This window comes from Pseudochaenichthys georgianus, chromosome 23, assembly GCF_902827115.2.
Source record: "Pseudochaenichthys georgianus chromosome 23, fPseGeo1.2, whole genome shotgun sequence".
Lineage (NCBI taxonomy): Eukaryota > Metazoa > Chordata > Actinopteri > Perciformes > Channichthyidae > Pseudochaenichthys > Pseudochaenichthys georgianus.
The window spans coordinates 2,537,508-2,551,997 of NC_047525.1; the positions used below are offsets into that span (position 1 = coordinate 2,537,508).

Sequence of the window (14,490 nt, forward strand, 5' to 3'; positions counted from 1 at the left end):
CTGTCACCACAGGAGGGAGAGGTTTAATGTAAAACATGACAGTGAGTAGCATATTGCATTTACACATAAAGCATAAAACATAGTAGAACATTTAGCAGACTATTTTTGTAATTATGAGAAGGAAAGAGATTACGAGTGATGTTGTTCCCCTATACAGAAAACTATTGTGTCCACACAGCTAGTGAGGTCAAGACGATGGGTTTCCACCCAAAAATATGAAGACGGAAACCTAGTACTCGCCCAAGACGGAGGATCCTTACCTCCTGTTTACACCGACTGCAGTTCAAGGGGCGACGATACACCAGACGTGGAGCTGTTGAGACCTAAAACAGAAACTCGATTCTGCTGTGGTGAAGTCTGGCTACAAAGGGAGGTGTCCGATAGGGTCGCTTGTCTCAAACCGGTGAAGAAGTCAACAAGAACCCAGCAGAACTAGAGAGTGACTGTTGGCGGGAGAACAGTGACGGAGCGACAGAGACTGGCCCAACATTTCCAGCCAGTACATAGATAGACCCCGTCAGAATACCGGGGCTGTGTTTAAAGGGGAACTTCATTTATTGTTAGTGGAAGTGTAGTTTTTTAGTCAAACAATTATGTGATTTATGGAGTCAGATTACATTTTTCCTCATAAACACAATTTTATAATCGGTCTGAAGTATCTGTTTTAAGGCAATAAGCTGCAGATTAAATAACATAACACTGATTGAGAGCTTGGATGAAGAAGTTGTAGGGTTTTTACAACAGTTTCAAGAATCAGTTTTTATTTATTTATTCTTGATTGACTTTACTGATTTATAATGTAGTGCGTAAGGCAATATCTCATTTTGAGTGAGGGGCACCAGCCCTCCATGCATGTCACCCTCTGTGAGAATAGTTACGCATTAGCGACACCAGGGGTATTGTTTTTCGCAGCAACAATGATGCGTATTTTCCCTCTAGTTTGGAGAAATATTATTTTATCATATGTTAGTTCAGCAGTATCAAACAATCCTCTAATCCTAGAATTATTGAGCATAATACCATGACAAAAGCCATTCCTGAAACAAGTAAACCATTTTTGTGCTAATGGCAGATTTTAGTGAATATGTTTGTATACCATCAGAAAGCCATACATCATACGATATATTTTGTACACCTTATGGGTACACGGAGAAGTTATATTTATTTTGTGAAACGTTATGGGTTTTACATGTCCTGTTCATAATAGGGTAATCATTGCAATATTGATTGAGCATGTTATGCTCAAAGGAGGGAGTGTCATGATTATACAGATATGTTGATTTCAGCGATGTTGTAGTTAATGAATAATAACATGTAGTTAATAATAGGTCTCATAACGACAAAAGGTATGCTGAAGCTTGGGCCTCCTCCAAGGAGGGAGTGGTCCAATTTTAGATATTAGACGAATAGAAGTGATGAATATGTCAGAGAGTAATATTATCCAAGTTTTGTCTACACAGGCTGGAAAGCTACAGAGATACCAGACGAGACTCCAGAAGAGACTCCTGTTCGGCCAGGTGATTGGGTGAGGGTGAAAGTTCACAAAAGACAGTGAGCTGATCCGGGTGGACGGAACTGTGAGAAGTTGTAATGAACTTCACACGCGCTCCGGTTTAAAGGTAAAGAAAAAGGAGCAAATTGACACCACCTCACACATTGTCACCCTTCACCGGCAACTTCCAGAACATTATTGGGAGTTAGGACTGATTTGGCAGAGCTGGAACAAAACAATAAATAGAAATAAGATAAAGATAGAAACAGCTCAAAAGACAAATTGTCTATAGATTTGTATAGATTGTACACTAAAGTGAAAACCTATTTTTTGTTTTACATCTGAAAAAGAGTCACATTTTCGTATACGTTATTATAGTACTCATTATTTAAATTCTGTAACTGACACAACCATGGAGAAAATAGAGATGATGTCAAGAACAAAGCCAAAGCAATTGTGGGGTCCCCTAGGGATAAGAGTTAGAATAGCATTGTTGATTGTGCTCATTACACTTGGCACCTTTCTGGTTGGATGGGGAGTACAATAAGTAAGACATGATCCATTAGTTCACTCATAGAGAATGCCCACATCACTAACAAAACTCCAGCTGTGTTTCAGAGACTTTCACTTATCCCCAGAGCCAAAAGAAGAGGAGGAGTTAGAAATACTCGGTCCCAAAGGTGAGGCGGTTACAATCAAGATGATTCACCCCCATATATGCAGTTCTTGTATCAAATGATGAGATGGGTTTAAGTGATTGGAATATGTAAGTGATGGGGATTTACAGATTAGGGGAATTGTCATTGTTTAGAGCGGTCATAAAGTGTTGAATCAATTTCAAATTTGAAACTGTTTTAACCTGTCACCTGTCAGAATCGAGACGAGGCAGTGCATTGAATCGCGTGAATGGACCGCGAACCAGTCAAGTGATTCATTCAGGAAATGAAGCAGTTGCTGCTTCGGACGTCACATGTCACGTGATTTGAAGCAGTTGCAGCTTCAGACGTCATATGTCACGTGATTTGAAGCAAGCTTCGAAGCACTGCTTCTATGGAATAGGAAATCCAGGGTTGAAGCTCCGTTCGAAGCTTCAGTGTCAAACTGCCATCACTAGTTGTTAGCATCTGGTGCTAGCTCGGAGCTAACGGAGATTAGAAGCTGTTTCAACAATAAGGAGAGGGAGAGTCCTCTCCTGTCGGACTGAGAGAGATAACGTCAGCTCAGGGAGGTAAAGGACTCCAAGTTATCTCAGTGGGTCTCAAACGGTTGGTTTGATCTATGTAAACAAATATGTCCATCTATGTAATATTAGTTGTATATAAAATAAGTTAAGAAATCCTTCCAATGTGTACTATACTGTAGGTCAGTACAAAAATAAAAAACACAGTTTGAAAGGGGAGTGATTATTAAAATATGCATAAATTAAAAGAAAGAATGCAGACTAGGTAAGATAAAGATATGGGAGTTTATCAAATACTTGTTATTCGTTGTGAGCATATTCTAATGTTTTTTTTTTTTAAATATATACAGTTCTGTTTCATATGAGTGTTGAGAGCTTTATCCATAAATCTCTTAATGTTGCCCTCAAAGTGCACCAGATTGATGCTTTTAACTTCAATTTTAAGAAAAAAATCTTCCCGGGGTGCATGCCCCCGGACCCCCATAGAGGATGTGAGGTCATCACAAATAAGACAGGTTCACATGGATAGAATACTAGATAAGTGTGCACACTCATTATATACACTACACATTTTTCTTGGATTTGTTAACACTATAGTCCCTAATATATTTGTAGAAAGGCAGGAAATGGAATTAAATCGAGAAAATGTTTCATTGCGGAGGACCCCCTGTTTTGTGTCCCCCCCACTTCTCAAACCAAAGTTACACCCTTGGGTGACGGAGCTTTGTTCGCTCGCTTCCAACCGGAACCACTGCGAGACAAACAGCTGCCATGTCTCCCCCACCACCTTCTGTTTGTTTCATTAATAATAATAATAATAATAATAATAACTGGGATTTCTATAGCGCCTTTCAAGGGACCCAAGGTCGCTTTACAGGAATAGGGCAAGCACAAACAAAACAAAGGTCAGACAGACAAAACAACAGATAGATTTAAGGGCCGAAAGCCTTGATGAACAGATGGGACTTGAGGGCCCTTTTGAAGGCGTCGAGTGTGGGGATGTTGCGAATCTCCGCAGGGAGAGCGTTCCAGAGGGTGGGGGCTGCCACACTGAAGGCTCTGTCCCCGAAGGTTCTCAGTTTGGTGCGAAGGGTGGTGAGCAGGCCAGAGTCTGAGGACCGCAGGTTCCGGGGTGGGGCATGTGGGTGAAGGATGTCCGATAGGTACTGGGGGGCAAGGGCATGGAGGGACTTGTAGGTCAGGAGGAGGACTTTATAAGTTATGCAGAACTTGACCGGCAACCAGTGGAGGTGGATGAGGGTGGGAGTGATGTGCTGCCAGGGCTTTGTGTGTGTGAGGACCCGAGCTGCACAATTTTTTAATTACCACGTTATTTAATTAAAGTAACCAATTTGAACCCTTTCAGAGACTCCACTAGTCTCCTTATGTTAAGCTTCTCTCCTGGACGCGAGAACAACGAATACATCTAACCCCCCCCAGTATAACACACTCCCCCTGTACACTAGTGTCTAGCTTGTCTTTTAATAACTGAAACACAGATACACGTGCAGGGCCCTGATTGGGTGCATAAACATTAATAAAAGTGAAAAAGAACTCTTAACAGTTCCACCTTCACCATCAAGGCTCTACCTGCCACTATCTCTGTGCTGGATACAATCTTAACATTTAGAGAGGCTACTCCAGCACTAAGGTTTGAGCCATGACTGAGTACATACTGACCCCCCCACCACATTCCCCAGTCCGTCTCATTCAGGCTATCACTGTGCGTTTCCTGCAGAAATATAAATATCACATCTCATTCTGATTAAAGACCTCCAGCACTAAAGCTCTTTTCTGTGCACTTCTACCCCCGTTAATGTTTAAAGAAGCAACCCTTAAAGCCTGCATTAGAGGAAGGAGATAGAGAAAAAGAACATGTACACACAGCAGAGAGGAGACACCCAGTGCTGCATGATCATGTTGAAACTATTTCAGTTTCCTCCCTCTTTTGCTTCCTTTCGTAACTTTTCTCATATTAGTTACATGCTTCCTGAGTGAGACGATAGCGTTTCTTTTCATCCAGCAGGTCTAACCCTACAACTTTCTGAAGAGTGCTCACTGTATGAAGAAACTTGTTAGTGTCAGGGAAAAATAATCTCTCATCCACTGCCTTGCCAAAAGACTCCTCTAAAAAGACATGAATCTCTTCCAAAGAATATATCTCTGCGTTCTGAGAGAGACTATCTGCAGCTGAAACACAGTCAGAATCCCCCTCACCGTCCATTACTGTCTGCAGCCTGTTGAAGCTCTTTTTGCCGCCCAGAGCCAGACGGCAGCTCCTGCTGTGTGCCAACAGCCTCCACCTGTCCCACAGCCCCGGTCCTCACCTGTCCTGCTACATCATCTCCCACCCGTTTACCTGTTTCCACATGTTTTCCTCTCACACTCACCACACTCTCTACAGTCCCCGTTTCATCTCTCACGATATTCATCCCTACTTCATCCGCAGCCCCCGCGACACCGGGCTCCGCGGCCGCGGACCTAGCTGCCCCGGCCCCGACGGCCCCAGGCTCGTAATGTGAGGATCCTCCACAATATGTAATAATATTGATTGATAATACATGTTCACTTTATTATGGAAATCACCCTGTTCAATCTTTTTGTTTTTTTAGACACAAACTGTTATTTAAAGAAATACTGAATCCATGAATTGTAAAATAATGACCTGTATGACCCTTATGGCGCAATTCCACTGCAGCCGATAGCCCCGTTTAAGCGTCCTTAACCGTCCTCAAGCGGCCGGGCCAGTTTTTGGTGGCCTTTCCATATAGCCTAGTACCGGCTAGCGGGTACTTTTTCCGGCCCCATAAAATCGTGGTTCTATCAGACCAGGCCAGGGCTGTGACGTCAACACTCTCGACTGCTGATTGGTCAGAGAGAATCGTCACAAGATCGCGCGCGAATTCATCCCTAGCGTCGCATATATATTTAGAAGCAAGCTTGCAGCATTTTTATAAACAGCATTTTGTAAACGGAGGAGCTACAAAAATGGCTACGTTTTTTAAGAAAAGCACACCGTGGTCGACCGAGGAGGTGACGACGTTCCTTCATCTCATTGGGGATGATAAAATCCAGCGGGAGCTCGACGGAACAACGCGAAATGTGAAAGTGTTCCAGGATGTCTCTGCACAGATGTCCGAACGCGGATTTTCGAGGACTTTCCTGCAGTGTAGGGAAAAACTGAAAAAGATGAAGAGTGAATATCGCATAATAAAGGACAACAACAACACGAGTGGTGCGGGTCGCAAACAATGGAAGTGGTTCGACTTGTTGGACCAGATTTACGGCCATAGACCGGCCAACGTTGGGAGGGAGGGAGGCCTGGACTCTGCAACGGCTTTACTGGAGTCCCTGCAAGGTACGCTCACTTCTAACAAAGAAGTCAATTTTATCCTTACATTAATGTTCGACAACCCATGCTTTTATGGAGCCCCGAAGAGCTACATAGCTGGCTAAGGCAGATAGCCTAGGCCAGGGGTCGGCAACCTGCGGCCCACGGGCCGCATGCGGCCCTTTAAGCCCTCTGCTCTGGCTCCCTTGAGCTTAGACAAAAATAAGAAGGAAATAAAATAAAAGTATTTGTAGGACTATTTATATTTTGTTGCATGGTTGAAAATGTTTCGTATGTTGTATTTTGAGGTGATACTGTGAGACATAAATAAAAAACAAAACGGTTTTAATTAGGTTAACTAAAATATGCGTCACATCCTGCTCCGGTCCCGCGCGAGCGCCTTTTTTTGGTGGCGAATAACCTGACCCCCGGCTCGATGAGCGAACTATGGATAAATCAAAGAGAAGTACCGGAGGAACACAGGATTTAATTCTGCGCGGACAGAGTTATCTGCTTTCACAGCAAACGATGCTAGTTTACCGGTATGTTTGATATGTAGAGAAGTTGTCAACGGTAGTGCAGCCTTTACGTATCGAGGAACAACACGGGAGAGGAAGCCAGCTGACGATCTTCAGTCATAATTCAATGGGGTATGTAATTTATTTCAGAAAACACTTTTTGTTATATTCCATGGAATGCTCTTAATGTCCCGATTGCAATGAATATATTAAATGCTTTGACAATAAATACATACAAAAATTAATCTGTGGAAGCCGTAGCGCTGTAAAAAGCACGACCAATCATCTGAGCCGGCCCGGCTAAAATAACTGGATGGCCTACCTGCCTGTCAGCCTTCCATCTGTGCACAAACTTATCTCGTGCCCTCATTGGTCATGTGCGCGTTTGTGTGTGTTGGAGGAGGGACTCTGTAAGAAAGTCTGAAGGAAGAGGCAGATTTTTTCCGGTTGTGTATTTTCAAATTCTAGCGCACTCGAGCTGGTTTCTCCTAGGGATGGGAATTTGAAAGCAAATGTATATTCGAATATTCGACCCCCCAAAAAACGGTTAACCGGTTAACCGAAATGTACACATCCTATAAAAAAAAAAATTGGGTAAAAAAAATCTTTGCAGAATTTTTTTTTACCCAATTTTTTTTAAATACATGTTCAAATAAGTGTAGAAACCAAGTCGAATTTGTTAAATGTATTGAACTGGTGATCACAGTTTGACAGCTATAAACCTACAGCTTTCATGTGTGGAGGCGATTCACAATCAGGCCAGCTGTAGAGAAGACCTTCTCAGCTGGAACGGAGGTTGCGGGTATAGCAAGGTATAGCATGTTATAAATTTAATTTGGCATAGTTTGACCTCTACACCGCACTCACTAACCTGGTCGAAATATTTCCACACATTACTCCTTTTTGACGCCATGTCTGTGTAAGACTCTTCTTAGAGTGTAAATAATTACCGGACTATGACTGGTAAAATATGTTGAATACCAGCAAAACTAAATCTCTCCTGTCAAAATGTCTATGTAATTTGCCGCCACACACGGTTGCCAAGCAGCACTTATTGTCGTTTAGGCTGGCCGTGTGTCGCGAGTGTTGACAGGGGGCGGGGGAGCACGCTCATGAACTGTTAGCGCCGGAACCTCGCAACGGCTGCGGAGCTCATTTGCGCCACATTTGGGCCTAAGATGAGGTTTGAGTCTGCGTGATCTGCGTGTAGGGAGGGGCAGCAGCCATATCATTGGCTAGAACTAGATCTGATGGATTTGGACATAAACGCGAGTGAAGTATAACCGGACACGAGAGAGAGAGATCAGCACCTGCAGCTCTGCCCGCTGTGAGGGACCGGTGAGCGGAGCAAAACACACCTTTAGACGTCACCTAACACATTTAGCTATGGCACTGTCGTATACATTGAATTATTCAATGTGATAATATGTAATCAACTTAGGCATCTCTCCCAAAAAAAAAATGTATAAAAAAAAAAAAATGTAGAAAAATATTCATAACTCATATTCGAATACATGAATAATTATTCGAATACCTGAATCATTTCGAATATTCGAATATTCGATTAATCGTTCCCATCCCTAGTTTCTCCATTCTTACCTACCCTACTTTTAACTCTTTTTAGGGTGCAGCTATATGTTTCATTTATTTCAAAGTGGGCCCATTTTAATAATATTTTTTTTCCCTTCAAAATGTGCAGAGGACTCCCCAAGTGCTGTGTTTAATTTATTTTAAAGTAGGCCTGTGTATTATTTTTAATTCTCCTTATAAGAGTTCTTTGTTTCTTATTAGAGGTTAACAGTTTTATATCATGTAATAAATAGCATAATAAATGCAAAAAAACTGTAGTTTTTGTCTGATATAACAATAAAAAACTATGAAATATGTTTTGCGGCTCCAGACAAAAAAATGTTTTGGAAAAAGGAGCAAAATGGCTCTTTTGGTCAAAAAGGTTGCAGACCCCTGGCCTAGGCAGATAGCCTTAGCTAGAGCTATTGTTTGCTAACACCATATATGCCATTGTTTACGTTCAGTTTTTCTTTTCTATAGTTGTTGTTGCTATTTAGTATTGTGCTGCAGTAGTTTGTGGAATTAACAAGTCATTTTGCTGTTCGAGATGATTACATTGGGACTCGTGAGGAGGAACATTCCCGAACAACGGGTGATGGCAGTGTTCCGTTTGTGTTGGTGTTCAACCACCAACACCGAGTTCCATCACGACACCGCAGCGTGTGGTTCTAGGTAAGAAATAGAAATGGCAAAACGACTGGAATTGTGTTTTGTTTTTTTAAACCTTGGATCATCCATCGTCAGTAATTAAAATAAGCTATACCACTGTGTGGAAATGCTCTGTTACAAGTAAAGTCTTAGCTAGTAAGCAGCTAGTACAGTTGTGTGTGACATCCAATCATATACATATATTTATATTCATTATCAACAGTGCTGGACATAATGTAAATTCACCTTTCACAACTCATTGTAAAACATCTAGGGCCAGACTTTCTTTAGTTCACCTTAACTGTTGTTCTGTTTATACATGTTATTCTTATATCCTTGTGTGACCTGTACCTGTCCTGTGTTTTTTCCTTATTGCTAATTATTATCTTATTGTCACCCAGGCAATAGGAAACGAGGAGGAGAGGATCGGGCCCAGCAGGAACGGCACCATGAACAGCACATTGCCCAGCCAGGAACGGCACTTGGACTGGCCAAAGCTCTGCTGAGCGGAGATAACAATAATAACATAGTTATTGTACATATTATATATTTTTTTTCTAGTTAATTTTTACATTTGTACTTCTTGTTTATTTATGTTCTTTAAAATGTTCATTTTATATTTATTTTTACAATGCATGTATATTTAGCTGGCTACAGTTTTACATGTTTTATTTGTATTGTTTAATGGCATGCCTTTTTGATACACTTTTTTTAAACTTTTTTTTTATACTGCCATCAATAAAGTACTTCTTTGACTTATCTTATCTCTTGTTGATAATGAATTGCACCCAACAGAAAAAAATCAGATTCACATAATCTTGATTTAGAGAAGATATAAACATACATGAATTTATAAAGCAATAACAAACACCATCAGTTAGGAAAAAGCCCCTTAGTTTTAAGAGATTTAGAGCAAGAAATTGAGTTTGCTAGCTTGTGGTCCTCCTCTAAAACATTATTACATGTTTATTTTGTAATAGTATTAAGAATACATGATAAATACATAATACATGTAGAAATTGCTCAATTGTAATACCCTCGTTCTACTAGACTCAAACAACACATTCCTTATATATTTCAAAGACGAGAACAAAAGAAACCTATTCAAGCAAGCTTTTAACATGTCCAGAAGAAAGATTGAGGTTATATTTAATATATTATTTTATGTTGTGGATACTTTAGCCTCCATCCATGTTTACAATTGTCCACACTATTTTACACTTGCATTTATGAATATAGTTTTGCTGTGTTTTACACTTTAGTATTTATGTTTATAGTTAGCTTTGATATTCGCTTAATTTATTAGAAAGATTTTCTTTTCATGATCAGATATTTCCTCAAATGTTTCTTCTTATGGGGCAGTACTTACTGGTGCTTGAAATTCAAATATTTACTAAATATTCAATTCAGATAACATTTGTTTAAAAACATTTGACAAACACATGTATATGAAGAAAAACGATGTATTTATGTTCAATACAATGAATACAATACAATGCATATGTAGGTATTCAGGAAGCGCATCAAACCCTCTCTGATGTCAGTGCCCTCCTCCTCTGCACCTTGAGCCACTGCTACCCCAGGCTCTGCTGCTGCTGGTGCATTCCACCCATCATCATAGTCCTCTCCATGACTCTCGCAGAGGTTATGCAGAGCACAGCATGTCAGCACCATGGATTTCACAAGAAACAAAAAAACGATCGCTTCCACATCCTCCATTGTTTTGTGAGTTGTGTCGCATTGAAGATGACGCCACTGCAGTTTTACCCAGCGTCGCTCCGCCCAAAAAGCCGACGCCCTGCCTACACTGCGTTGCTACCCCAGGTCCTAAACTGTAATGGAAATGCACCACGCCTCGGACGGCCAGCGAGGCAGCCCGAGGCCCGAGCGAGGACGCTGAGGGACGCTGAGGGACGCTTAAAGGGGCGACCCCGCTGCAGTGGAATGCGCCATTAGTGTCAAAGAGCCTTCCGATCTGGACTAAATAGCTAAATATATGCAGGAAAAATATCTGCTCTTTATCATCAGGCTAATCTCAAGGAATTCCATGTTACTCAACCTGGAAAATGTCTCCAGCTTGTGGTTTTAAACTAAGAGCGAAAAAATACTGAAGCCTTTCTCTGATGGGATCAAATGTGTTCCTTCAGGGCTACTGTAGAGAGGCAGGGAGGGGTCAGGGGGGGTTCAGAGGTCAGAGTTCCTGTTATCCTCCACACTCACCGTGACTGTAGTTTCCTTGTTCTGTTTCTTGGTGGCCGACGTTGATCCTGGGCTCTGCAGAGAGAAGGACACTCTGTCAAAACCTACACACACACACACACACACACACACAACACACACACACACACACACACACACACACACACACACACACACACACACACACACACACACACACACACACACACACACACACACACACACACACACACACACACACACACACACACACACCACACACACACACACACACACACACACACACACACACACACACACACACACACACACACACACACACACACACACACACACACACACACACACACACACACACACACAATTGGATGTTGGTTTTTTTGATGAAATCCGTAGGAGGAGCTTGTTCAAATGCGGCATGTGAAAAGTAAAAAATGGCCAAGGACTGCACATAAAATAGAAAATGACTGATGTGATGAGATTCTTGGAGCAAAGAACTGGAACACAAGGAGCACACAGGAGAGCTGGAACTGAGGTCAGACAGACACTGAGGATTTATTAGTGACAGAGCCCCTGCCCAAGCAACTCTAAGTTCTCAAAAGCCCAGAAGATGAATAACTTCCTGTTGGATTTACAATACTGCTGAGAGGCTAACTGTTAGCAACTTGGTAGGGGGCGCTATAGAGCTATTTGCCCACACCCCAAGAAAGAGACCCTTGAAATATCATATTCTTGAAACAGACAGCAGAAGAAAAGCTGGTCAACCCCCCAGAGAATGATGCTAAGGTAATGTCTGTCCCTGGGCCCTAAGCTGTCTGAAAGGCGACCCTTAAAAACAGTGTATTTAATAGTCCTGGAAATTGTGAGAGCTAAGATAAAATCTTTATTAATCAGCCAAATATTTCATCAAGCTCCACAGCGTCTGTGTGTCGTCTGGCAGCCAGCTTGCTATTTTCCTGAAGAACTGTATTGATTGGCAATGTATGACCTCCTGAGGCCAAATCGGGTCATTCAAGCAATTGTGGCAACTGTGCCTGGGAGGCAGTGCAGGTCGTCCTTCCACTGGAAGGTTGTGGGTTTGATCCCAACCCCTGCAGTTGATGCTCCCTGTATAAAGCGCTACATATATGCAGTCCATTTACCATGTGTGTCAGCCCCATAAAGCTCATTGGGTGAGGTTTGACCAGTGGTAGAGGAAAAGGATTTGTTAAACGGCTTTACCTGTGGCTCTGAACTGCTTTTCCTAACCACACTGTTGGTGTGAATGTTCCACATGATGCAAACGGACTACCACTTGAGTGAAATCCATTTACTGGAGGAAGAAATGAGGAGAAAGAGGGTGAGAGGGAAAGAGAAAGTCCTTAGTTATTTGGTTGCCGATTGGCTGTAACCTTTGCTGATCCAGGATGAACGTTTCCTTCTCGTTGTGTGTATATTATGTCTTATATGAGGCAAGCACAGATAAATAATAGAGATCTTGATTGGGTTCCACTAACTATTCATAAATTCACCAATACGTTTGGTTCAAATTCCTTACTAAATATTTAGCAACTGATGAAAACGTAACCAACAGAAATGGAGGAGGCCTCCCAGCGGGGAGAGATAAGTCACAGGAAGTGTGTTTGCTGAACAGGGTGCTGACACACTGCAGACCCTACCCTAGTGGGCAGGGGGGGTCTGAGACAGAGGCAGGTGTTGGGGTCCCAGGGGCACTGGACGGGTCTCTCCCATGTCGTTTTGGTGGAGTGTTAAGGAGAATGGGGGGGGCATTAGGAAAACCGGAATGCCTACCAGCTGTCATACTCTTGTCAACAGTGTTCACATTGAAAGTGAATGGTTGCATACTTGGCACTCAGTCAGCAGTTAAACAGATCTACAGTGTTCCACATTTCTTATGTTTTATACCCTAACCCAGCGTTTCTCAAAGTGTGGGGCGCAGAGATGTGATAGGTGGGTCGCGAATGGATGCGATGAACGGGAGATTATTATTTTTTTTTTTTAAATACATTTTTTGGACCTCAGGCCGGAATCGAACCTGGGTCCTCGTGGGCAGTAGTGGACTGTTACAGCCGGAGACTCGCAACGGCGGTGGACTTTCACAGAGCCGCTGCGGTGTTTGCGGTGGCGGGTGCGGTGGCGGGTGCGGTACTGGCGCCGTGAAAGTCCACGGCCCACCTATGCCAGAGCCAGCGGCCCACCGAAGGCAGCAGCCCACCAACGGCAGCGGCCGTCCCGATACTCCCGATGGCCAATCCGAGCCTGCTCACACACACACACACACACACACACACACACACAACTGAAACCAAAATAATTTACAGACATATGTAAAAACCTCTCATACAAACATGTGAAACACAAACACACACACACACACACGCGCGCACGCGCGTTGCAGTCGGGAAGAAAAGCAATGTGGAGCGGAGCTCACCACTTCATAAGGAGTTTAACCGTGACACTTTTCGAAATCCTGTTTGTGTCCCCCCCACTTAACAAATAGGCCTATGTTTATTATTATCTTTTAACGCAAGCCGTCATCGCCACGGAGGAGCACACAGCCTCTGTGAGCGAGCGAGACAGAGAGAGAGAGCGCACCTTTATCTATTTAATATAGTTGTAAAAAGAAAAATTAACAAATCATTCCAATGTGTACTATAGGACAGTAAAAAAAAAAAAACAGTGATGAAAGAATGCTAACTAGGTAACATAAAATAAGAATAAACCAGTTTAAATTATTTGTTATTGGTTGTGATCATATTCTAAAGATGTTTGGATTATTGAAAAGTATACAGCTCCCTTTCATCTGAGTGTTGAGAGCTGTATCCATAAATTCATTTTGTGCTCAAAGTGCACCAGATTGATGCTTTTAACTTCAACATTTAAAAACAAATCTTCCCGGGGGTGCATGCCCCCGGACCCCCCTAAAGGAGGTGAGGTCCCCCCCCAAATAAAGCAGGTTAAAATGAATACATTGCATACATGTTCTTTTAGTAAACACTAGGGATGTAACTATATATCGAATATCGCGGTAAATAAATGTCTCAATACCGTCGTGAGACTGACAAAATCTACCGCAATCTTTTTTAAATATATATTTTTTTTAAACCTTTATTTAACCAGATATTGAGATCATCGATCTCTTTTTCAAGGGAGACCTGTCCAACATGGCAGCAAGTAGGTTACAACATGAACATAAAACAACAGAACACAAAAGGACATCGTATTTACAGGGCTACATGTACATACCTAGAAGCATTGACAAGTACCAACAGTATATTTATATCTCGCCCTGTCAATACGCATCACCTTCTTGGCAACAACGGTATTGTTTTTGAAGTGGTGGAGAGACAATGCACAGTTTGACCCACTGCTGTCACCCATGGCCAAAGCATATCTCTCTGTCCCAGCAACATCAGTACCAAGCAAGAGAGTTTTTTCCACAGCAGGGGATATTGCAAACGCCCAAACATGCCAGCTTCTACCTGGAAATGTGGACATGCTCATATTCCTAAAAGATAACCTTGATGATGCTGAGTGAGTGAGTTAGAGTTGA

The 14,490-nt window shown here is 42.3% G+C and overlaps 1 protein-coding gene and 1 long non-coding RNA gene across 7 annotated transcripts in view; one reads left to right on the plus strand and one right to left on the minus strand.

The window, feature by feature from the left end:
- LOC117439033 (growth arrest-specific protein 7-like) overlaps positions 1-14,490 on the minus strand; it is an 80,994-nt gene that overhangs the window by 41,070 nt on the left and 25,434 nt on the right. For 2 of the 6 annotated variants that reach the window (XM_034074724.2, XM_034074728.2), the window contains exon 3: positions 10,959-11,041. The exons of 2 other annotated variants lie outside the window; for them this stretch is intronic. In XM_034074724.2, the coding sequence (XP_033930615.1) occupies positions 10,959-11,041 (83 nt within the window). The remainder of the gene's footprint in view (positions 1-10,958; positions 11,042-14,490) is intronic. 2 more of the 6 variants (XM_034074725.2, XM_034074726.2) reach the window with 1 other exon arrangement.
- On the plus strand, positions 8,116-9,195 carry LOC139433011 (uncharacterized). Its single transcript, XR_011642577.1, has 3 exons — positions 8,116-8,256; positions 8,638-8,762; positions 9,140-9,195. It is a non-coding gene; the product is annotated as an uncharacterized lncRNA (long non-coding RNA).